General features: G+C 42.7%; 1 protein-coding gene across 1 annotated transcript in view; it reads left to right on the forward strand.

The window, feature by feature from the left end:
- Window positions 1-200: 200 nt before the first annotated feature.
- Window positions 201-27069, forward strand: part of cntln (centlein, centrosomal protein) — an 80178-nt gene continuing 53309 nt past the window's right edge. Inside the window, exons 1-10 of the mRNA XM_079278851.1 lie at window positions 201-380; window positions 674-761; window positions 4590-4678; window positions 7798-7882; window positions 10838-10975; window positions 12003-12182; window positions 14197-14330; window positions 14931-15093; window positions 15714-16040; window positions 24614-24754. Of these exons, the coding sequence (XP_079134977.1) occupies window positions 681-761; window positions 4590-4678; window positions 7798-7882; window positions 10838-10975; window positions 12003-12182; window positions 14197-14330; window positions 14931-15093; window positions 15714-16040; window positions 24614-24754 (1338 nt within the window). The 5' untranslated portion in view covers window positions 201-380; window positions 674-680. The remainder of the gene's footprint in view (window positions 381-673; window positions 762-4589; window positions 4679-7797; window positions 7883-10837; window positions 10976-12002; window positions 12183-14196; window positions 14331-14930; window positions 15094-15713; window positions 16041-24613; window positions 24755-27069) is intronic.

A 27069-nucleotide genomic window follows, 5' to 3' on the forward strand; every position in this document is an offset into this window, starting at 1 on the left:
GCCGTAAAATGACGTGATTGTAGCGACGACAGGAAAAAACAGCGGGCTTGTTTGAAACAGGAAAGCGTTTCGGTAGCTATTGACAACGGTGTGATTCATTGATAAAGTTTGTTTTGGTTTTGTATAAAAGTCTACAAATGGTCCTTTTAACGGATGGTGAAGCTCTACAGTTGAAGCGTGCAGTGACGTTGTTCTAACCTAACGCGGAAGGCTGTCAACGGCAGACGAGAAACGGAGAATATGATAGTTTGTTAACTAGGTGGCTAACTTTAGCTAAGACAGCTAACGTACAGTAGCACTATGGTGTTTTAGGGAAGTGCTGTAAAGCTGCTGCTGCAGTGTACCGTGAGCTCTGGTTGTTTGGGAAGCTATCGTAAGAGGTAAGACACAAACTGCGTGGTTAAACATTTCCTAAAGAGCGTCTACTGAGCTCGATTGTCTCATCCTGCCAACATAAAGACTCGTAGCTTAAATTGAGTTGACTAACTTTAGCTAACGCCAGATTAAAGATACAAATCCCCACTCGATATCGAGATTAAGTCGTTTTCATCAACAGTGTCATCGCCGATTAAATACGATCATACTTGCATAATGATGACCTGCTAGCTGTGTAATCTTGTACACGTTTTTAAAGTGTCCAAACTGACCTCGGTTGTTATTGTGCTTCCTTCAGTGCCAACATGTCTTCCAAAGACGACACTCGCATCCTGGTTTTGGAGGAGCAAGTGGAGAGTTTATCGGATGAGTTAATGCAATGCCAGGTATGTATGAATGCAGTGGTGTATAAGCTACATTCTAATACAATGCAACTTCTTTACATTCTAATAGAATTGTCTTTTGAAGATGAACAGGACATTTTTCAGTTTCAAGTAATGACTGGGTTGTTACTTTCGGTGCTGCTTTAGCATTGATCATGTTTTGATATTTGAGTCATGTTGTGGATGATCAGATGGAGTTATGATGGTAGCAGTCGCCCAATTGCAGATTCAGCTCGAGCAAAACCTTTGCCTATTGTGTTCAAATCAGGCCCACATGAGTTTACAAGGCAGGTGTCCTTTCTCTAAACACTGACCTGATGCATCAAGTGGATATTTTTAGCTGAACATAATATTATGCATTTGTCCTCTACATCCTCTAGTCGGAATGAGCAGACTTATAACTCCTTCATAGTGTCAAATTGCTTTTCGGAGAATTATGATGATAAGTTCATAGTAGATGCAAAAGTATACTTATGTACAATATATTATGTTGAACATTGTTGCTCCTGGATGGATCACAGCCAACCCAATTATGTTCAACACAGCTCCATGTCCTTGGTCATGGTGGCCACAGCACTTAAAAGAATAAACTTCATCATTCTCACAATTCTGACCCTTTGCTTTTTTATTAACAGCATTTACTTGTACTTTTATTTTCAATACTTAAGTACATTTAATATCAATATATATTTGGGTACTTTATCCACCACTGTATGAATGTGTGTCTGACACACGAATGATTAAGGCTCGCTTCCTTATAACTTAGAAACACAATAACAATGGGATTTCTCTAAAATAGTGACATTTAATCAGTGAACTGATTGCAGCAAGTTCAGTCAGCAAATGTGTTGACAATTGTTCACTCAATATACTGTAAATACTATTTTGTCATTTGTCTCATTGTTGAGCTGTTATTTTCACACATTTCAGCTTTTCATAAGCCTGACGAAGCAACGAGTGAGATTCTTGATCATATATTTTGTGTGCAGTCATTACCACAACCGTATGCTTTATTTTGTCTGACTACATGTACAGCTGCCAGCACATCTTGCTTCGCTGTACATGCTGTGTGCAAAGCTGTTTTTTTCTTTTTCACTGTTTGTCATCTCCATCAGACAATGACTGCCCACTTTATTCAATTCCAAACCATTTGGCATCTTAATTACGATTATTTTTAATTTGGAAAGATGCTCATGATTTACCTAAGATCCAAGATCTGTGTTACCTCCACACATTTCAACTCATAAGGCATGGACTCGTGGTTATAGTTTTCAGGTTGATGATTAGCAGTTGAAGTCTATCATCAGGAAAGTAGTTGCTGTTTAAAGATGAGTTGATTTGACAGAATTGCATAAAGCTTATTCTATTTCTTTAGTTATCCGTGTGGCTGCAAAAATCTATAAGTTACCTGACCACACTTTCTAAAACATTCAGCAAAGACAGTAAATACTGTGCAGCAAATATTCCCCATCTTTCTATGAATTCAAATAAATATAAACACAGAAATTGCTCATGAGCAGATTTGAGAGCCTTTCATCTTCCTTTTGTAAGTCAGTGATTGAGGGAAGGTGTTCTTGCATATTCACCACCAGGTGGTGCCTCATAACATGAGTGAAGTTAACCCAGCATCTCTCACTTTGCATATTCACAGTACCTTGCTTTACAGGTACGTAGACAGACAGCTGTGGGGTTCAGCAGATGATGTGTTACATTTGGGTTTTTATTAGACTTTAGATACCACATGGCACATGGGGTAGGAACACTTGTTGTGGTGCTGTTGGGCAATAACCACACCTGTGCCTGTTACCCTATTTATTTTATATAAAGTTTGACTTTGAAGTTAACTAAGTTTACTCAGAAAAATTACTTTGACATCTTCACACCTTCAAACACAAGGCATCCATAGTGGTGCAAATCCATGCATGCACCTACGTAATTCAATAAACCAAAAAACTTTATTCATTTTTGCTTCCAATTCACTATACTGAGTATGACTAATTGACAGCTAAATTGCTGTATACCGAATCAAAATTTAAAAAAAAAACACCTATAGCAGTCACATGTATGTCTGAGGCCTTTTTTTAATGTTTTAAAATTGGAATTTATGAAACAATGTGTTGCACTGCTGTGCATCACTTTTTTATTAATAGCACTGAGTAGGCCTTTGTCAAGCAAATAAGAGCACCTGTAACACTGTAACGCATGTGTTAAAATGTTCATGTCACTACATTATGGTACTATCTAGTTTACCAGTGAGATTTTGTTCACTTCAGAAAGTTAGTGCTGCCCTACAATGAACACCGCAGCCATCCTTGGTGGTCTGGTCTGGAGTAGAACATCAGCGATTCTGTCTATCTAATGGGAACCTTTAGTTGTGAAGTTTACAATTTAAATAGTGGCATTTGAATACCACTGATGTCTTAAGTCTCTTGCAAGATGTTCTTCAGGACAGCCATTAACTACAAAGAGTCTCATCTGTCGGCCAGAAAATGTTCCTACTAGACCATGCTAATTTTATTAATATGTGGCTGCATTCCAGATACTTTCTTTGGTATGTTTAGCCCATGGTGTTTCAGTGTCTGGATTCAAAATGAATAATTCAGACTCCATCAAACACACATTCAATACATCTTTAAGTGCACATGTGGCAAAGGAGAGATCTTGATGAGGGTCCTCACTAGAACACTTGTCTGTGGAACGGCTAATGGCAGCCAAAGGCCAGGCAGAGGGAGACCACCTATTTCAAGTCATCCACGCTGCTTAATTTCATCGTTAACTGCATTGCAGAGCCTGATTTGATGAGATCTCTATCCTCCTTCATCCTGCTCTCACTCTGTACACACACACACACACACACACACACACACACACACACACACACACACACACACACACACACACACACACACACACACACACACACACACACACACACACACACACATACACTTACACACAGATGCATACAGAGACAGAGATCTACAGTCCTTCCACTTATGTGTTCAGCTCATGGTCTTATCAAGGTCTGCTTCTGCCATTTTAGTAAATAATTGATTAGACACTTTTGAAAAGGGGGTTAAAATTCATATACTAATTGGAGACCAGTGGATTCCAGTGGGAGGGATGACTTTTTATCTTCTGATGATGTGAACATAATTTATCAGATAATTTTATATTAAGTCGATTTGGTATAATTCTGTCTTTTAATGTCAGAAAATGTGTTTTTTTTTTTTTAGATGTCCCTCATTAAATGTAATGTAGTTTAAAAAATGTTTGAAAAAAACAGCGAGACAATTTGAATTGGAAATATGTCGGGGGGGGGGATGCTGGCTGGGTTTCTCTACTTGAAGATGACTCTCCCTGTCATCAGTTTTGAGTTTCTTTGGGGCTAGTTACTTTGGAGCTGTAGTGGAAAACATATCCGCGGCGCAACTGATTAATAAAGAAGATGCAAGCTCGACTGCTGTGTTTTGATTTGGATCCCGGCTCTCTCCCCGGTCATAAATAGTGCATAATGACAAGTGTCAATGCTGGCTCCCCTTGAGTCGAAGGTCACATCTCAGCCATGAAAATTCCTGTTAAGAGAGGCTCGTGATTAGAGAGGGCAGGCCGGATTAAAATTATTATTCTGTACGAGATATTTGAATTATTGATTGACGTCTGTCGTGTGATGGTGTCATTGAGCATCCTATTTCTTATTTTGTTTTTCAGTGAGTAAAGCAGTAGATGTCTTGTCGGCCTCGTTTGCATTTTGAGACGAGTTGATCAAAAGCTATCGACGTCAATTAAGAATAACTTGCTGTTGACTCGCTGATTCTTTTATTTTCACAGGCAGACAAGGAGTTTGTGTGGTCCCTGTGGAAACGCCTGCAAGTGGCAAATCCAGACTTGACCCAGGCTGTCAGTTTGGTGGTTGAGCGGTGAGTAGATTCATCTTTTCAAATTGCTACCTGAGAGGCTCAGTAGCTTGAAAATTCCTTTATCCCACAAGTAAAGAGAAATATGTGTGAAAGTCGTCCAAGGGGTGTTTAAGGCACCTTGGCCATTCTACCGGGGTTACGACGGAATCTGGTGCGGATGCTGATTTAAGCCTTCTTATCCCCGGTCTAGCAGTTCAACCATGGAAACCCTTTTAATGAAAACACTCCTCCACTGCGCCCATTCTGGACGCTTGAAGCACTCCTGCCAAATACTTGTCTTTATCGGATAAATAGTGAGATTGAACATGACCTCTTTTGCAGGGTAGCTAAGCTGCACCAAACACTGGCATGGGAACTTTCAGAGAAGAGCAGAGGCTCAGGCCTTTTTCACACTTGATGCATACTTGGATAAATTAAACATATTCCTTCTGTTTCGGAAATAAATATTTGTCTTTAAATTAGGGATACACCGATACCACTCGTAAAAGTCACCTCCTTACAGGTCGACCTCAAAGCTCAGGCCAGCTAAGGTGCGCCTAAGCCGGAGTTGTTGCTAACTTCGCGGCTAACCCCCCCCCCCCCCCCCCCCCCCTCTCACTTTAATCAGCAGGTAGCACCAGCAATTAAGGCAAGGGAACTTGGCTTGGGTCTCAGGGAGTTGTGGCATTAATTCACCGACAAACTGTACACACACTGCACTGCCGCCTTCACGGCTGTTCTGGTACTGCAGGCTTCACAGTCTCTACCGGACACTCGCTAGCGTTACGCCAAGCTGACAACCTCGCTAATTGCTGTGGCGGAGACTAAAGTGGCTCCACGTGTCCTCGACAATACACCGTGGCTGCCAACTCTCCCGGACGGCTGACCTGGGGCCTGTTGTGTGCATACAACTGCAGCTGCCAGTAACTGATGGAATTAACCTGTTGGTGCATCAGGTTATCGTTGCAACTGGGCAGCCTATTAGGCACTTCAACCGCTGATCTTGTTGGCTAATGTCACGTCGCTGTAAAGTTGTATCGGGTGCGGTCGCATTGGAGTAGTTATGAGTACGAGTATATGAGCACGGTACCGGATGAGGTACCCAATACTGCTATCGGTATCGGTGCATCGTCTTTGATGATGCTACTGCTGCAGTTTGAACACCAGTTGTTCCACTTGCATATGTTGAAATGAATGGAACGCTTTTTTCAATACTTGGACGAGTTTTTCCTGACTTTTTTCTCTTTTGAGGATTCCTTAGAACGATATTTTCCCTATCGTGGGTGCATATCACATACATTTTGAGGTCTGTGAAGACCCTTAATGGGGGTAAAACACAGTGTAGCAGCGAGCCAAGAGTTCCTTAGTACCTATGCGTCTCATTCCTTCCCCACACCCTCTTCAGTTCCTTTATAGCCCCATAGGGAAACCCATCAAAGTATGCTGGTCCGCTGAGACTCGCGGGGGAACATGCAGCCGGAGAGTGTGTGTGTACTGTATCACCTGATGCGCAGGAGGATATTGACATGGTAATTGTGTCGACTCCAGTCAAGCGCAGGTGCCTACTGGGAGCCTGCCCTCCCCTTCCTGTGCGGATCTTGTAGAGCAGGGATTCTTAACCTTTTTGACCTCGGGGCCCAACTTTTCAAACACAAAGTGGCCCGGCGCCCATTCAAATATTAACACTGTATTCGTTTAACTAATTGAGCTCACTCTTGGTTTGATTTGTATTCAATGACTATATTAAATCCACGTACAGTTTAACAAGCAAAACCCTTGTCAAATAAATGAGATGATACAATGTGATGATTACAAAGACATTTATTCATCGCACCCACCATTGGGCCGCGGCCCACTGGTTAAGAATCACTGTTGTAGAGTGATTGGTTGGTTGCTCAGGACATGGCGAACACAGCCCAATATACAAGGAAATGTAGCTCGGCCAAGCCCTGCGTTCCAGCTCCTCCGGGGACATCGGATACTTATTTCGGGGTCTACCGGGGGGAGAGGGCTGATCAGAAGAGGCAAAGAAACCAGAGAAAAGGCCTCACAGATGGGAGGTGTAGAAGGAGCAAGAGATGAGTGGGGGGAATGGCTGGCCCCTGGTGGCCATAGCACTTGAAACAAACAGGTCCCCAATTGATGCCTTTTTTTTGTCTCCCTAAAAGTTCATTATGATGAAAGAGGCTAAGTGGGCTGAAGAGGAAAGTTGAGAGTTTGGTGGAGCAGCAGGATTGTACAGTAGCTCACATTTTTATAACAGATATTCCTTCTTTATTTACATTGATAATACTTTTCTGAAAGAATAGTTTTTATAAACAATATATGAATAAAATAAAAAAAAATCGCTTATATGTAAGGGTTATTCTTTATTTACCAAGTTCAACAGGTAGAAATTAGAAATTGATAGTAGGAAATTTACATTGGTTACAAAAAGCAGGATTAACACTTAATGTTTTATAGTACTAACAAGGCATACTGTCTCTCTCTCTATGTACTGAACACCCACTGTCTCTTAAAGTTATAAAGCAATTACAGTAAATCATTTTACAGGGGATTGGGGTCTATTTTTGTCAGCATGCGGCTGGCAGATATGGCCAAAATCTTCCATTAAGATATAGGTCATTTCATATCTCGATAGCCATATATATCAAAATATAGCATGTTTTCTAATAATTCAATAGATAATCTATGTGAAATAACACATGGTAACGGCTTTTTTTGTGTGAAATAAGTACTGTATTTTCTCTGTTTTATAAATACATTTATTGTAAAATCAACATAATATTTTTAAGTGAAATTTTAAAGAAAGAAAAAATCAATATTTCCAGCTATGCACTGACTATGTTAAAACGGATGCACACAGAGTAATCAGATTAAGATAACAGTTAGATTTAACTACACTGACTTGACCCACTTCACATTCCTATAAGATGAATATTTTTTATTTAAAGAAACACGAGTTAGTATCTGCTTGTTGTTATCAATTTAGGCGACGAAATTGTGTATCACAATATCGCGACATGTGAATTTATTTCAATACGATCCCATTGAAATGATTGTATTGAATTATCTTTCAGCCCTATGTAGGCATAACATACTTTGTACTGTCCAATTGTACTGTTCTCTCTCTCTTCCAGTGAGAAGCACAAAGCGGAGATCAAGGACAGAAAAGTGCTGGAGATCCTCCAGTCCAAAGACTACAAGATACAGGAGCTGGAACAGGTACAGTACTATTTAGTTACAGACTGTGACTTACTGTGTTCATCTGTTAGATCTCAGACACATTAATGGAGGGGGGGGGGGGGGGGGGGGGTAGTGCCTATGAGTGTGCCCAACTGGTTAGCTCATGGGCGCTGCTCTGCACTGCTGCCCTACAGCAGTTACAGCTGATAACACTGTCCCGACCGTGTAGCACCCACCCTCCGGTTCCCATAAACACTGTTAGCTCTGTCAGCACTTTCGCCATAGTTCGCGCTGTTCCCGCTGTTCCCGCTGTTAGCCATGAGCCGCCGGCTCGCCGTCGAAATGTTGAGAGCCGTTGCGAGGCGATCAAAATGCTCCCAATCTCTGAACTTGCACCTTTTAAACTCTTTCGCTCTCTTACCTGCTTTCCTTTGCGCCACGCCTTGAGCAATATTTCTCGACGGCATAATGGCTGACAATAATGACATCACTAATGTAATTTACTCCAAATCATCATCCCCTCACTGAAGCATCTGTCAGCCTCCTTCATTAGCGTCCCTCATCCAGAATCCTGTTCATTCCTGATGAGACAGGCTGTAATGGAGTCATCAGCTTGCCAGTGTTTTTTTTTTTTAAATTACCCTCCTCAGCCATCTTTATCCAGTCGATACAGTAGCTACAGTATTAACTCATAGGAGCACAAGATGCGTGATTATGTCAAACTTTATTCCTCTGTATTATTTGGGCCTTTAGTTTGAGGGCAGTAAAACAGTGCAATCAGTCAACACAGGTTGCCCATAGTGCCAGACAGATACAGAGAACAAGTACAAAGACAGTCAAGCGCAAATTGGATTGAATTGAGTAAAGTACAGTGTAGGACGCCATCCACAATGCCACACAAGCCAAGGAAATAGGAGCTGTATCGAGAAAACAAACTCACTGTCCACAATTATTTAAGAAATAAGAAGATAAGATCAAGTGTGAGACACTCGGTAATGAGTATGTTAGAATTGCAATATTTTTACTGTAACTACTGAGTTTAAGTGGTACTTACTAGGCAATACTAGGTATGCAGGGCGGGAAAGTAATGAGGTGGGATCTATTTATTATTATGTCATCCAAGAAAGGTCTGCTATTGCATACTGTGCGGAAGTATTGTAAAATGCATTGTGTTGTTTTGCGAACGCCACTTTAAAGATGAAATGCTTTCCTTTTTTTACGTGCCGGAAGGGTTCACTCAAAACTCTAAACGTTATGACATCTCAGTGAAGTCTGCTTGATTTAAACAAGGCTTTGGTGAACTGCATGTTGTGTTGATCTGTAATCATGTAACTGTTATTGGTATCGTAAACTAATAGCTGGCAGTAGCCACACATCGTTTTCTGACAACTTGACCATTTTGTCACACCTTCTGCACGAACAGTTGTTATAATTGAGTGATTCTTTCATTCATCATCCACTACTCGTAATTCAAATGAGTTTGAAAGTAAATGTGTGAACCCATCTATGTCTAATCCGCTGATCTGATTCATTCCAAAGTGGCTTTCACAGAAAAGCCACGAATATCTTCCATTTTCATTCTTGCTTGTGGCTTCTTCTGCGTTTTGAAAGTCTCTTGTTCTCCTTACGGGCTATTTGAGAATCTCATTAGGAGCACTGAACTCTGTGCTGTGTCATGCGGCCCTCTGACCGTCATCATCTCGCCCACAGTCGTGGGCCTTACACACCCAAAAAGTGATTAATTGGTTTTTCCTCTCTTTTTTTGGAGATGTGATGGTCGACTGAGTCCACACAGGATCCTACTCTCCTCTTGATATCTCCATTCTCCAACTTCTCCAACTTCTATACACTTTCCCTCGCTACTCCTTTCCATTTTTATAACATAATTAGCTTTCATTTTTTGAACAGCACTGGGAATTTTCAAATGCTAACTTGGCGGAATCCCCCTTTTTCCCCTCCTCTATCAATTGAGCACTACCGGGGTTCAAATTGTTCTTGCCTACCTCATTATCAACATTTGAATTTATTTTCTGCTCTCCAGTATAAATCTCTATTAAAGCCCCCTCTGTTCTTACCACGGCGAGCTAGGAGTAGCGAGGAACGCTAAATCCACTATCTGGATATATCTCAGTGATTTCCCTCAACATGGCAATTAATTGCATCCCAAAGCACAGCGTTATTTGAGAGGAGGGTGTACCCACAGAAGGCTGTGGATTACCAGCCAAAACCAAACCCCAGCTGATGCAGTGTTAAGAGGCCAGCCTCCTCCTGCTAACGCAACAAAGGCTGCCAAAAAAACATGACGTGAGCACATACCAGCACCAAGAGTGGGTGGTCATTAAAATCATTGAATAATTTGTGCCCGGTCTGGTGTGATTAACCTTACGAAACATTGAATTGTTCATCATGAAGCATTGAGATATGTTCTGACTCACAATGCATCTTAATAGTATGTGCTAGCTTTCTGTTAAGGGTTGTGGATTAACCGATATGTGATTTATTAATGTGTAACTTTTGAAATAGAAAGGAAAATGTTTGTGATTGTCCGTTGGATGAAACAAGACGTTTACTAACATCACCTTTGGCTCTAGGAAATTGCAATGGGCATTTTTCATTGTTTTCTGAGGCTTAATAGATCTAACAATGAATCAAGAAAATGTAAAATAATTGGTGGAATAATCAATTTGGAAAATAATTGTTATTTGCAACCCTATTTCTGTTGCAACACATTCAAGGTTAAAAAAAAAAATCACAGATTGTTTTCTAATATTTAAAACACTTCATCGACTTAAAGATATCATTTTGGGCTATCAGGTCGGAATGCCTGGTCAATTTAAACATATTGGTTTCACGTTATTCAGAACTGGTCAGGACAAGCTCATGTATTTGATAAGACTCAAATTCCTAATAAAACCCGGGGCACTCGTTCTCTCCCTCTCTTTATTTTTCTCTGCGTCGCTCCCTGTCTGTTTTCTGTCTCGCTGTCTGCCACAGACAGTGACAGGGCAGCAGCAGGGGATTAACAACTTGGGACGGAGGCAGAGTACCACAGTGGAAGAGGAGAGCGCCCTAATGAAGAAGGAGCTGACTGCTCTGCGTGAACAACTGGTCAATAACAGCCAGGAACTTAAGGTCGGTGGAACACATTTTCTGTGGCGGTCTGGGCTTCAGAGTCAAAAAGTCTCTGTTCTGTGTGGCAACGAACACGACAAGTCCCCCCCGTGGCAATAGCCGCCGGCATTTGAATCATTTAGAAGAGAACGAGCATTGCTCAGCCCTCCTGAACACAATCTCTCTGTCTTTGTGTCTTCTCCTCTCGCACCCTTTCTTGCTTTTAGCTTTCTGTGTTGCTACTGACAACAGAGAATACTTAACAGCTGGAGAGTGTGTGTGTGTGTGTGTGTGTGTGTGTGTGCGCGTGTGTGTGTGTGTGTGTGCGCGAGAGAGAAAGAGGGAGAGAAACGAAAGCAGCCTGTTAACTTGCAAATAAATACTTCATGATGTTCATGTGATGGTGTGGCTTCTCCCTAATTATGCTGAGTTGGGACCTGGCTATGATTAATTGATAAAGGAATGGTTCTTACACAGTCTTGGTGAGGTCTCATGGCGAGAAATTGTGGGGGACAGCATCAAAGGAGACCTAGGTTGAGTCTAATGGGTCTTGCAGCAAGCACTATTCTCATTAGGAGCCTGTCATTAAAGCCGACACACTGGCCCCTGTACCTGCAGGAGACCAGCTCCTGCGTCACGGCTCGGCCCGCGCCGGCCAACATCAGGCCGTGTGGGCACAGTCATACGGCACAGGTGACCTTGGCCAATCAGCAACTCATGCAGGGGGCTCCCGCAGCAAAGTCGGCCCACTGTTTACATATTCATTTCAGCCTCAACCCCATGGGATACTTCTCTTTTTGTACTTCTCCATCTCTCTCTTTTCATTTTCTCAGTTTGAATTGCTACTTTTTTCGGTTTCTCTCCTTCCGACACATTTCAGCCTCAACCCCATGGGTTGCTTCTCTTTTTGTACTTCTCCATCGCTCTCTTTTCATTTTCTCAGTTTGAATTGCTACTTTTTTCGGTTTCTCTCCTTCCGTCACTGTTGTTTATTTGGCCCTCATGACCCCCCCCCATTCTCCTCCTTACACACACCTCTCTTATCCAGGAAATGAAGACGGAGTGTAGGAGGAAAGAGGAGGAGGAGCGGCAGGTGGTGCAGGCTCTAGAGGAGGAGAAAGGGGGATTAACCTCCCGCTGTGCAACCCTGCAAGCTGACCTGGAGGAGAAAGAGAGGCAGGCCAACAGCCAACGAGACCAGGGGGATGCTGCCCGGGACAGAGTCAAGGTATGAACACGGGGACAAGTCCGCTCAGACACACATAGCTGTACAGGAAGGGCACCGTCCTCTAGCTTTACATTTCTTCTGCACACCTTGAACTCTCTGATCCCTCATTCCCCTTTCCTCCTCAGCATGTGAATATATAAAGATCTCTGTTGCAAAGCACACAATTTAAATATGCAGGGACTATTTTCAAAGGAAGGAAAAAATTATTATTCAACATGGAGGACACACTGCTTCCTTGTGTGGGGTAAAAAAATGAATTGGGCTGACCACAAGTACAAGGAACTTTTGTGAAGTCATTTTCTTTGTTGTTGTGCGTCATTCATGCTCTCCAAATGCGAGCAGGTCATTTTCAGAATCTGTCCATTGCTCCAGTCATTGGTATAAATCAATACTTTCCATCTCTGGACACGAGAAATACAGTGATTAGACCGTGACAGCAGTGTTGTTATTTTAAACATGGACCACTGGGTTGAATGGGGGAGTGGAAATGTAGCTATAAGCACTCAGTAATGATTAGTAAGTATGTAATGATATAATTAAGAAATATAATACGCATTACATTCCAGAGAGAGAAGTCAGGAACGAGTGGCCGCTCACTTGCCGAGTTTCAGGAGTCATTCACTATTTATGAGTACATCAAAGCTCACACATCTTTACAGGATTGGTTGGGGGGGGGGGGGGGGGGGGGGGGGCTGCAGAAAAAGGCTCAAATCACAATCACCTCACATTCCTCCCCTTCCTTATAGACTAATTGTTATGAAACATATTGCTACGCTAGTCAAATGGAGTCAGACAGGAAGTCTTCAATAAGTCAGGGCTGCAGAGTAATTACACTCGGACAAGATGGAGCCCAGCAACTAGTCTATGCACATCCATCACAGCCTAATACACCCGACCTGTTCCTCGTTTTTTTTTGTATCATACATTGATGTGAGAGATGGAGATGGAGAACATCGGGCGTGTGCGGTGGATACATCATGACAATTTTGTTTTACATAGAAAAGATTTGTCAAGGAATTTACATTGTATTCCAGTGTGTGTGTAGATACGGTACACCTACAGGGGGTGGACAAAATGAAAGAAACACAATGTGATAGCCCTAAAGCCAACATAAATGTAGTGATCCTCCTTTTATGTTCACTTATTTAAATATTTAAGAAAGCACCTGCTTGACAATGACACAAATATTCTCTTTCAAATCCAAACATTGTGCGTTCTCCTGCAGGGTAACTAGTCTACTGTCAGGTGTTTTGGTTATTTTGTCCTTCCATGTACACACTAAATGAAAAAAGATTGCTTTTTTTATGCACTCATACACACACACACACACACACACACACACACAAGTATTATGGCATCGTTTCATGTCCTTTCTTGTAATTGCTGAAGACTAATTCATTTTTTGCATATGGTTTATTCTGGCCCTGTGAAACGCTTTTTAATTACATTTAATTTATCAAGGTTTCGAGACCTTGCCCCTGCGCTCATGTTTTTGTTCTTATTAAGAAAAAGCTGTCACTAACACCTTGTCCACACCTGCTGCACTGCGAAAGCAGCACAGTAGCAGCTGCAGTCCCACGTCTGTCTCTTCACTAGATCTGTTCAGTCACAAGGCTGCTGTGCACTCAAAAGTGTCGTGACATTGCTTACAGCCCAATGCACAATCAATTTAGTTACATCTGTAAGTTGGAAGTAAATAGATTTGGAGCCTAAAATATGCTAGTGTGACAGAAATGTGAGCTGTTACGCAGCCAGTGTAGACAACTGTGTGGACAGTACCTGTTCCATCAGATGGACGAGAGACGGACAACAGAAAAACATGGCGGAGACATGTGCAGCGTGGACTGTATCAGACAGGGGCTTGTTTGATATCCAACATTTACACAGTCTGATTCCAGGGCAGAGTAAGCAGCAAAGTCTGTGCTGCATTCACACGGCCTAGTCCTCAATCACTGCAAACACATTGGAACATGTGTTCCTGAAATATAAATAAACTCTTACTCTTCTACGCCAGGAGTTGGAGGCGGAGCTACACAATGCATGGCAGGAGTTGTCCAGCTCGCAGAGCCACAGCAGCAATCTAACGGCTCGGCTGTCTTCCAAAGAGAGGGAGGAAGCGGCAAAAGAGGGGCAACTCAATCAACTCCGGTGAGCCCTTCCAACTTCAGCGTTGCCCGATACACCTCAGTGTCTGTTTTTCGTGTAACAGCCATTTCATTCGTTAAAGGCGTCTGTCCTGTGCTTAGACATATACTTCACTTGGGTTGCTCTGTAGAGCAGTTGCTATCTTGCCGTCTACACTGGGAGGCTTGGGGGTGACACCGATTTCTTCCACTCTGGTTCACCTAAAGCCACTTGATAAGCCCTGCATAGTGGATGTGCTTTAAAAGAAAAGGGAAACATTGAAGGCTTTGGCTAAGCTTTAGTCGATATGATAAAAACTGTGAGAACCGTCGGAGCCTTACTTGCAATCTCAACCTTTTTTTTTCACGACTTTTCTGTTTTAATGCCAGAGGCACTCTTACATGTCAGTCACATCACCACCAGAGACCGTTCTTTAGGTTTTAGCGAGGTGAATAAGGATGTCCTCGTTAGTTAGTAGACCACTTTCTGGTAATTCCACGGGACACAAAACAATGGAGAAATGAATGTCAGTCCTGCTCTATTGTGTATGGATAAACAATGTTTTACTGAGCAGTCACAGTGCATGTACAGTGTGAATTTGTTTAACATGTTGCCTGTGTGTAGTTGTGAGCTTGCAGAGGTGCAGACCCTGTACAGACAGAGTACGGAGCATGCAGCAGAGCAGAGCCACCTCATCAAGCAACTGGAAGGACTCAACCTAGACACTCAGAGAGTCCTGAGGAACCAAGAGGAGGCACATACTGCTGACACCACTTCCTATCAGAGGGTACACACATGCACTCACGCACACACACACACACACACACACACACATGCCAAAGCTCAAACTCATCATTATTATAACCACTTTGTTGCCCTCCACTCAGGCCTCACCCGCTGTGGTGATTTATTTCCAAGCTAGCTGTAACCTACAATTATTTGACTGGTGCCAGAAAAGAAGGACTTTTCTCCCCGTATCCTGTTACTGTGAATGGGTTCTCAACCTACCACTCTATCTGATGACTGTACCACTGCATCATACTCAGCACTACACAGGGAGGGGGTAGGGGGAGACATCTGGAGCAATTATGTGTCATAAAACATGAACTTAAAGGACCATTTTTGGTCTCATTTCATATGATATTCTTCTTTTTATTGTCTTTTTGTCCTTCCATTTTTCCTTTTCTTTCCCCTTACTTGTATGTCTTTCATGTTACTATGGAAATAAAAAAAAACATCCCCATATGACAACACATGTCAGTCTTCATGTCACCCAATCTCGGGAGTGATTTTGTCTCATCTTCCTCCATTTGACGTCACATCTCTGTTTGACGTGACCCATTCCCTCTTCACCTCCCCTCCTGGCCTGCTGCTGCAACCCTGTGTCCTGTTTGTGTTTGTCGACAGCTGTACAAGGAGTTGAGTCAGTGCTACCAGGCCCTTGTGTCTGGTGAGGCCAACCTCCGTCAGAGTCACCAGAAGCTCAGCAGCCTGCTGGCTCAGAAAGACCAACACATCCTGCAACTCCAGGCCCAGCTACAGCAGCAGGAACAGATACAAATGCAGCAACAGGAACAGATACAACTGCAGCAGCAACAACAGCAACAACTGGAACAGATACAACTGCAGCAGCAACAACAGCAACAACTGGAACAGATACAACTGCAGCAGCAACAACTGGAACAGATACAACTGCAGCAACACCCCTCACCAAACAGACAAACCAACTTTAAGGTAAGGACCCTTCTTCAGGTCTTTTCAAACCAAACACGAAAGGTTTGTGCAACTAGATCAAGTAAAATATGTATCTATATCTATCTACATGAGCCTATCCACACCGAATTCAAAACTTTTTCGTATTTTGCAGTGCAGTAGGTTGTTTTCTTACGAGACAGATTTATTCGATTTCGGCATATTTCGAATGCCGATAAAAGCAGAGCCAACCGTTAAAATGAGTTTTGCTCACACGATCAACAGATGTTCTCGGCCCGTCAATGTCATAATTCTGTTCATACGTCACACAAGAATATGAATATTGATCTCGCAAACGAGTGTCCTCTTTCACAAACAAAGGAAGGATTATAAAGACAATAAACATAAAGACAACATCGGGGGAAGTCGTAGTACTGTTTTTGTAAGTTCTAGTAAGTAGGTCGGCTGTTATATGTTGACCATTATAAACTGACCATGAGGCTTTGTATTGGCCATATATGTCACATGATAAACACAGGCTACGTATGATTCAGTCCGGTCATCAGTGACGAAAACGAAATTTACAATATCGTGCTTCATAGGACCACATTGTGACTTTTCTGCACAGCTCTGCACACTTGGAGTCACGAGCCTGTAGAGTTGGGTTCATCATAGTAAAAACAAGTTGTGAATCTATTATGGTGTGACAGCGCCAAACTCTAATTTTCAGTGGAATGCACGGAACAAGAATGGTCGTTTGAATGCAAAAAGAAATCGCCAGCAAATATTCCACATGTGAACAGAACTTAAATCTTCACCATCTCCACCTACAGAGGCCCTCTCCTTCATCCAGTGTATCCAGCGCATCGCAAATCCAGGCTAAAAACAGTGTTTCTATGATATACAGCATATATGCATTATGCATTTATGTGGGTGTGGACAACAAAATATGTATGCGTATGATGCCCAGCCTAATGAATGTAGCTTTCTCTTATGTTATAAAGACATTATATAATGATACTTCTTTCAATCACCGTAGCGGAGATGGTGCCTAATTGTCCTGCGGTACAGAGGCAGCGAGGTGTAGGTGTATTAGTAGGCCCAGCAATGACTGACAGGCCCCAGCATGGCCTGTGGCGCTGGTCTTTAACTGAGCATCGCTCTCTTAATATCGCTCTCGTCCACCCTCGATACATGTACATGCATCTCTCTTAGCACCAGCGTCTTTCATGTCGACTTTATGATCTTCTCCAGCTCTCTGTCCTGGGCACGCACGCACTCTCTGACTCCCTCACTCCATCCGTCTCGTTTCTATCCTCCCACCCGAGTACCTGGAAGTCCTTTTTAACGCACTCTCGTCAGTATGCAGAGATAGATAAGAGGTGGAGAGAGGTGATTTAATTGGAGCCCAGTTATGTTTCTGAAGATGTAGTCCAAGGCAATAGAGGCTCTAGTATAAACTAAGTTAATGCCGCAGCCTCATTTTAAGTGGGCTTTAACGACTCCTAAGGATATGGTGATAGGAGGTTCTTGGACCACACAGTGTCAACGACGAGAATAGTAACAGGTACGTATATCCACACAACATGGTAGGGCACTGCACTTCTTGTTTGTTTCCTCAGTATGACTCTAACTTCAGTTTAGACTGATTGCATATCAAACATCTCTGTAAGCTGACGCAGTGGAAGATACTATTTCTGCAGCAGTTAAGTAATGTCTGTGCCTCCACAGACTGTAATTGTTTAATTTGATTGGTTGCTATTTTCTGACAGTGCTGCCCCCAGACTGAAGGTTAAAAGATATCAGCTCAAATGTTAAGTGAGTTACAATCGCCCTGTCTCACTTAACCCTGTTAATTTAACCAGCGGTGAAATATAAATGGATCATTTAGTCAGTAATTAAATACAGTACTGTAGTGGTTCCCCCAGTAATTAATACTACATTTAGAGAAGATGCAGTTAGTGGTGTGTGTGTGTGTAGTGTGCGCATGCATGCGTGAATATATGCATATGTGAATGAGTATGTGAGTTTGTGTGTATATATATATATATATATTATGTGTTTGTTTTATTTGATCACACTGAACATGAACTCCACCCCATGTCTCGTCCCCACAGTTAACAAAAAAGCTCATCACACATTTGTTTGCAGGGCTGAGATGTAATTACAAACATACGGTGAACATAACAACCTAAGCTAAGAAATATTATCAACTTTTGTTTTCTGAACACATGTAGCTGCTGCCTGGCTGATTTGTTTCTTTAACTTTCTTGCCGACTGACATCAAAGTGAACAGATCAGGTATCCCAAGGTATAGCACTCAGTCAGGAGGGCTTTCTGTTTCCCACTCTGTAATTTCACTGACAGGTTGTGCGTGTGCGTGCGACTGCGTAGGTGTGTGTTTGACTAAAGGTGTGTGTATCCGAGCATATAATCGCAAATTCTGTAACAACTTCCTCCCGAACACCTGTTCAATTCTAATGCTCAGGTTGTTAAGGCAGATTTGATTTTAATTTTAAATGTTATGGTGGAAGTTACCAGTGGAGGCGATCAAAGTGCTGATCGCAACGGGAGCGTATGGGGGGGGGGAATGCAGCGCTCATTTGAATATGGACCAGAGCGACGGCTTTGAACACCCCTCCCACAGTGGTTTTTGGGGGGTTGGGGGGCAGGAATAAAGGAGGAGGGTGGGTGAGAGGAATAACACCCATTGTGTGTTATACGTCCATGCTGTGCACCAAGATTGACTGTCTGTCTTATGTCAAGTTAACTCTTTGCAGGAAGCTTAAGAAGACTTTACGAAGGCTTAAAGCTACAATTCTGCTAGTTTTAAGTTAATGTGAGTCACGCTGTGCTTTTTGGATAATGTTACCTCTTATATCAATTAACCTGCAAGGTCAGCACGAGTTTAAAGGTTCTCTTTTCAGACTTCAGAGCATATCTGTTGCCACCACACGGCTCTCAACGTGCACTAAAAGGCTTCACAAAAAAATACCTAGGTCTTAACTAACGATCATTTTTATTTCAAATGAATCTGTTGATTGTTTTCATTATTTGTCATTCAGTGTAAAAATAAAATGGTAGAAAAATAATAGGAAATACACATCACAGTTTGCCGGAGTGAAAAATATTCAATGTGAAGTCATTTAGAAAGTACGAAGAAAAAAAGCAAATCGTCATATTGGAAAAGCTAGAACCAGAGAGTGTTCATAAATAACTTTAATTAATGATCACAATGATTGTTGGTCAGTCAACAAACCCACTAATGGGTTCAGCACTACTCACACTGTATGTTCTGTAATGTGTCTCTGTGTGTGTGCACTGCACACACTCCATAATGTCAGCCTGGAGATGGCCTCACGCCCTGATCTTCGAGCTGTAGGGCCTGGCTGATCATCAGGCACCTGGGTGACCCCCCCCCCCCCCCCCACACACACACACAATGAGATTCAGATAAAAACTGCCAGGTCGGGGAGGTTTGGGTTGCCAGGTTGGGTGGTCACCATCACAACGTAGCGGCAGGGAAGAGAGTCCTCATTAGTGGACGAATGTAAAATATTTATTGTAGTCGAGTGTTTGGCTATTGTCAGAGCTGTGCGGTGATTAAAGACCAACATTAGAATCCGTAGCAGACCTCAGGCTTTCTGGAACCTTCACCACAGTAAATGAGTGGTAAGTTGTTAATTGTGTGGGCAGTCGTTCAAAGCGCTGGTTATTCTCTCATCAGCATTGGAACGGGAAGATTAGGCATTTTAATTCACTCCAGAGAAGTTTCATATGAACATAACAGAAAGAAGCCAGGTGTCTTTTAGATGTATACTGCAACTTTGTTTTATGTTCGATAGACTTTTTCACAAAAGAACATTTTGACATATCACGGTAGGAAACGCACAGTAAATAGAAAGATACTGATGGATGAATTCCATTTAGCTGCTCCAGTTTCAGGATCCTGGTATTGTGCACGATGACTCACTATCGCACTGTTAGCTTTGAATAGAACAGAGCCATCATGAGTGTTATTGGTAACGTCAGTGCTATTCCTAGTATGTCAAAATGTCTTCTATGAAAAGGACCTCTTCATACACTAATTACCGTATAAAACAACAACAAGCCACCCCATTTCCTACAATGTACTGTAAAGGATGGAGAAATCGTGCACCTGCATTTACTTTTTTATGCATACGTTTTAGCAAACAATACACAAAAAGTCCCTCATATGGGTTTCATAGACCGAACTTCAGGCACGAAAACATAATTTCCCCAAGGTGACCAGACTTTAAAAAAAAAAAAAGGAAGAAGCTCTGATCTCCCATAGCTTTTTGAGATGTTATTTTTTTAACATCTGCTTCCGGCTCGTTATTGATGTTAGCCAATCCAAACACTTTTAGACGTATAATTAAAGTGCTAGTTACACACACACGTGCTGATGAATGCACCCGTCGCTTTGCGGGGTCATCGTTTGCCTTAGGTGAGGCGTTTCTTTTGATCATCATCATTAATAGCAACCATCAAGTGAAAAACGATGAAACCATAATGATACAAAGAAACGTGGAAATACATTTTTGTCAACCAGGAGCTCAGCAAACAGACTGGAGTCAGCCAGAGAGTTGTTTTGTGTTGATGTACTCCGTGCAGTACGGCGCAGTATGCTTTTAGTCTTCTCTGCCGATGTTTCAGTAAAATGTGATGGAAAGCTTGCGTAAGTCCCATATTTTTGATTTGTCTCTCACATGGGTCCTGTTTTGACGCTGGCTGCTCTTCAGTTTTTCCCCATCTGGAACGGCACTCCTTTAGCTTAACTGTCAGGACCTCCCTCGAAGTATGTTAAAAATTTAGTGCAACCTGCTGCTTGTATTTACATATTCTTTTCCTCCTCAGACATATCAGTCATCCTTCCGTTATGAAGACATTGTGTGAAGATTAAACATTCAAATAATATTTTAGAATTATGGTCTGATAAATGTTTCATGATGGTCTGATCTTGTGTATACCGAGTGTGTTATTGCTGTTACCCGTGTTGTCAACATGGTCAACATGGTGTGTGTGTGAGCGTGTTTTTTGGAGCTGGGCCATGTCCGGGGCCAGAGACATACTAATGACATGGACTCCAGCGGTGTGTTTTACCGGCTCAACCGCTCTCATTCGATGAGAACCTCATTAATGAAGCACAGCCATGTGCCGCTGCAGACACATGCGCTCACTCGTTCAAGCACATACACTCGGGTCAAGCAGGTAGGGCACACACACACACACACACACACACACAAAAACATACATGCACTCTTCATCCTACTCACTGTGTGCTGTCCTTCTACAAAGTTCCTCTTCAGTTAACACACATGCTCGTACATATATTCAAACACATCCTTTTGAAGAACCACCATCTTGAATGCAAAGTGCACCTGACCCCCGGGGGGGGGGGGGGGGGGCTTGCACCTTGTAACCCTGACTCCTGAAGCCAATCCAATCACTTTCACAAATGCTGTCGCTCCACAGATGTGTGCGCATGTATTTGTGTATGCATGTAGTCGTGTTTGTGTGTGGGTGGGTGGGGGTGGGGCCCTCCTGATTATAGCTGCTCCATAATTAACAGTGATCAGATTTGTTTTGTGGCATAAATGGTGCATGTGTAGAACATTAGGCCTGGCAAGTCTCATTTCACATTCAGCTCAAGGGCTCGGCAGCAGACGGGTCACGAGCTTCAGGGAGCACAATCACAAGCCTCCCTCCATATGGTCCTGCCTGCCGCATCCTCAGCAGTTAGGGCCGCGAGTGCCAGACAAGTTCCCCCCAAGAACCTAATCGTGTTCAGTAATTACCAAGACTGGCTTTTTTTCTTCTTCTTTTTTTCCCCCTCCCTCCCTCAGCTCCCCACAATCTCTTGCTCTTTTTTTTTCACTGCACCTGCATGCTCTCTTCTTCTCTTTCAATCTCATGCTCTCGCTCCTAGTCCATTGCTTTCACTAAGCTGCTTGTTGTATGTTTATTTTTTCCCCCCCTTTTGCATCCTTGCTACTTTACTCTCTCAAAGTTTCACAAAACATTTTTTTTTGTTTCTGGATGAAAACCAAGATGGGGATGAGAGAGATTGTGAGAGGAAAAAAAAAACTCAGACACTCCCGCATCAGTTCATTTCTAAATTGCTTTATGTGGCTGATGCCGAAAAACCCAGTCCGTCCTCCTGACTGCCTGGAAATTATAAATAATTGTAACAGATGCGCCAATATGGCCGGCCTCCAATAAACGAGGCCCCAGATAATTTGACCAACCCCCTTTGACAGGCCAATTTAATAAAACATGAACAAAATCTTCCTCACTAATAATTTATCATCCCCTCTCCTCCCCTTTGGTTAAAGTTGATTACCCTGGCAGTTAACAAGGTCACGCCCAGATGCCAGGTTTCTGATAATGCAATCAGGACTTCACCTGGCCTCCCAGTTAAACACAGTTGTGAATGTTTGTCAAAAGGCTTTGGTTTAATGTGTTCAGTAGACATGTTGTTGATAGCAGCAGGTGAGGTTTAAGAAAAGAAAGGTGAGAATGTATGCAGTAGGGTGATGGAGTCAAGAGGTGTGTGGGTGAGTGTTAACTTCTAGATAAATAGTGGAATGTGCACCCGTGAGTCTGTGTGTGTGTGTGTGTGTGTGTGTGTGTGTGTGTGTGTGTGTGTGTGCGCGCGCATCACACCCTGCTCCTCTGTGGGTGGGTCATCTGCTTTATCATTGTCCCCTTCAGTTTGTTTTGGTAGTCTCTGCTGTGCGCTGAGGTGTGCAGATGCTGCTAGACACCGGCTAATAGATACTGATAAATAGATGGGCCATTATAGCACACGCACCACAATGCTGGGGGTGGTAGATACCTGTCCCACTGCCACATGGCACATCTGGTTATTGACTTCGGCATATGAAAATGTCACGTGGCCATCCATGATACAAGCGGAGGTCGATTGAACTACTTGAGACTCTGTCAGCTTGTGATTTTCCTACATTTCCCTGAATTCATTTCGCCGTTGATTCAATCCAAGGTGGGAATACGGGCTGCTTGGTCGCCCACTAGTTGGTGAAGACTTGAGCATGTCTGTGATCTGATTGTGGGCTTGTCTCTTACTCAAACTGGTATCTGCGCCCTTCTAGATTTCTTTATACTTTCCTATCATTTTTTATCATCATTAAGTAAACTAGTAAGTATACTAAGAAATAAACTTGATCTTCAATTTTCTGAAATTGCAGAGAGGACTTGTCTGACCTCAACTCACCTATCTTACGTCTGGATTGTAACCACAATTTGTTTCCAAGCACATGTTTTGCGTTAACTATCAATGATATTTATTTATTTTACCACCATTATATTTTCCAGAAAGTGACTGAATGGCTGTTTGGTGCAAATGCTTGTAAATGTGTCCAACAGTTGGACAGTGAACCTGTCAGATCCAGACTCACTTCTTGTTTATAAACTGTTTTGGTTAAGCTGAGGCTAGTATTCAATTTTTAAATAAAGTATGATAACATGCCACAGATTATGGATTATTAATCATTCTTTTGAATATGTTCATATTTAAAGTGCCAGATTACTGTTACGTTGTACACACAAATATTCATATAAAGATAAGTTTGAAGTGTATTGTAGTAAATTATTCTTGTTTCTTGAATGTGCTTCACAAAATAACAGCTGCCCAGCAAGCCAAGTTATCCAAACTTTGGATTCTAGGGTTTTCTAACTTGGGTCTAATCTCGGGTCAACTAACACTCATATGGTTTTGATGTAATTGACAGATCTGTGAAACAAAATCCGGGCTCAGACTTCAGGAGTGTTGGGCTGATTTAACCCCGAAATCCTGTTCGGCCCAGATTCTCTGGTAATGTGAGGGGTTTACAGATCCAGTGTTAAACCTTCCAAACCATTAGCAGCCCCATTGGGGCCACCCCAGTCATTGTCAAACATATCTGATGATAACAGTTATGATTACGTCATGAGAGAGTCAAGTCTGCTACAAGGACACTGACACTGAAGAATGGACAACCCACGTTGACAAGTCTCCCCGGGCTATTTTCCCACCCAGACGCTGAGCCTTCTGCTTTAGCCGTTTTACGCTGCAAAGCATGATTTAGTTGTTGCACCCTGTCCATTTAGTTTACAACTGCTTCCCAATGAGATGGTTGTGGTGTGTTGCTCGCTCTGGCACGATAATCATAATAATGTCCTCTAGTGTGTGATGCACAATTATTGTCAAATCCTGTAGAGTGTGTATGTTTAAGATTTGAGAGCGAAACATCTGAGAAGATCCTCTTTATGTGTTTGATGCAACCCAAATTCAAAATCGGTTAGGATTTTAAAACTCCTGTAGTCTGAGCCGGGCTTAAGTTTCTCCCCAAGGAATCGCACAGAAGCACCACTTTAAATCTTGTGCTCACAAGTGAATCAGCATGAGAAAAGCATCGAAACGACTAATGGACGAAAGAAATCTTAGTTGATTAAGACCAAAACGACAGATCAGTCGACTAATCGACTACGAGGCGTCAGTCCTGTTGGATTCCCCAATTAGTTTTGTCACTTTTCTGTTGTTCTCTGTCTTCCTCGCTCACAAATGCACATGCACCGTCTCTCTTTTCTTACAGGCGGTGGTGTCGGAGCAGGTTGATGCTGCAGCTCAGAGGTCTAGCCCTGATTCTGACTGGGCCCCCAGCCGAGGCTCCGATCCCAGGCCGGAGGATAAGACCCTTCAACAGAGGTCCACCAGTTCTGTCAGAGGACAGCAGGTAGGTTAGCACACACTACAGCCAATTATGTCAGAGACAGCACGTGGGTGGAGTGGCTAACATGCCCACGCATACACATTACCACTCCGCTGAGATCAAAGCTGTAGAGAAGGGATACGAGGGAAACGGTCTGTTGAGAATCATGTGATTTATCAGACCTTGCTTCTGCCAACCTTTGTCCTGAACTCTCCAACACACACACACACACACACACAAGGATGCCCCTCCCACTGTGACCAGCCCGGCGTGTGCTACTGGTTTCACGCATGCCTTGGGCTCAGGCCCTGGCTAATTTACCGCTTCAACAGTACATTATGAACAAGAAAGAAGCTTTTGATCTTCTCAGTATTCCACTCATAAGTTTGGCGATGCATACTTCTAGATGACCTCACTCACTCTAAAGCTGGCCTGGAGACACATTGTTTCATTTATACAGCTGTCCTCATTATCGCTTCAATGGAGGTGCTTCTGTTCAGGCAGTTTGTACATGTGGTGAAATTACTTTGTACAAAATAAATAAACAGTATTGACATTATTCGATGTGCTTCGCTTTTCTGGAGGCACTGTTGTGTTTGCTCTAGGACACACACACACACACACACACCCACCTGATCTATCTGGATTCAGACCTACTATTAATGATTCCGATTCTCGTGCCAATGCTTTAAATTAAAGTGGGACATGTATTTTTCACACAATTCATACCTTATTACGCTGAATAAAAACATGAATCATAGTCTTGTTAATAAAAGTGTAAATTGGTATTTAAATTATTAATAAAAGTTACATTTATTAATATTTAGCCAATCAAAAAGCATCTGGAATATATACATTTATTTATTTCAGTGGTCCACTATGAGCATGATGTAGTTTAACTTTGAATCAAACCTATACAGTTCTCTTTCGTACCTTGTTTGGTATCTGATGATGGGAAGCGTCCTGTCCCTTCTGGGTTTTACACTTAAACTCTTTGTATGTGTATGTAGCTCTTTGTATCGTGGGCCTCTTCTCGCCTCATGGTTCCCTGTTCAGGGGCATTTCTATGAGTAGTATTTGTGCCACTGCTAGCTGGGCATTCCCACACACATTTATCTGCTTTCACAGCATCTTTGTTGTGCGCTCAGTCCTCAGTGTGGGTTCACCGTGGTTGTATATTCTCAGGTCACCGGCTCTTACATTTGTGAAGTATCTTGCAGTGTATCTTGGTCTTTTGAATCCAATGTCCTCCTTTTAATACATTTCTTTTGTTAAATGGAGTACATTTGCTTTGTGTTATGTGTGCACCCATGTGTTTACACCTTGACGTGTGTGTGTGTGTGTGTGTGTGTGTGTGTGTGTGTGTGTACAACATTACCGGGAACCTGAACGAGGTCAGCTTTGAGAGCTCCAGACGCACACATGACGTGCTGCTGCAATCATAAAGAAACCCATTGATACCAGTCTCAGAGAGAGAGAGAGAGAGAGAGAGAGAGAGAGAGAGAGAGAGAGAGAGAGAGAGAGAGAGAGAGAGAGAGAGAGAGAGAGAGAGAGAGAGAGAGAGAGAGAGAGAGAGAGAGAGAGAGAGAGAGAGAGAGAGAGAGAGAGAGAGAGAGAGAGTCGATGAAATGTTTCTTCTTTGAGAGTTTTACTCTTCCTTGCATACAGACTCGGGGCCTCTCTCCTCATTTCCCTCGTACTGGATGCCCTCCTCCCCTCCATCTGCATTGCACTTTCATGCTTACAGAGCTGTAACAGGGTGCGATGTGCGGGTCAGGTCATGGCCGCCAAACCAGCTGCCGAGCTTGACAGCGGGCACGTCTTTCTTTGCCTCGTGTTATCAGATTTGTATCGTTCAGGCCTTACTTGTGGAACAGAAACAACAATGTCACAGCAGAGAGCTTCCCACACAAGCAGAAAGCATTCATGTGCCCCGTGTACCTGCGGCAGAGAGAACATCTGCAGCAAATCTCAGTCATTTGTCATCTTCCCCTGTACGCCTTCGGACACGCTGCAGTTTATGTCCTCTGGTTCTCACATACAAAGGAACAGCTATGATGGAATATTCAGCTCGTTGATAAATCAATCCTCCCCAAAATGTACCTCTATCTGAAAACCTATTTAGAATTCATCCTCAATAAGTCATACTTTAAAGTTAGTCCTCTTTACTTTAAAGTTCAGGACTTTTAGTTGATCTGGATTCCCCCTTTTTTGGCCTCTCGGTGTCCCCTACGCACATACAGGCTAAGCCAGTTGGCCACTCATCAGGAATACGCAGCTCAATCTGCTAATTAGTTGCATGGAGCCATTAAGGCGGCGTCAGAACACATGGTTGGCAC

Source organism: Melanostigma gelatinosum (genome assembly GCF_949748355.1).
Source record: "Melanostigma gelatinosum genome assembly, chromosome: 11".
NCBI lineage: Eukaryota > Metazoa > Chordata > Actinopteri > Perciformes > Zoarcidae > Melanostigma > Melanostigma gelatinosum.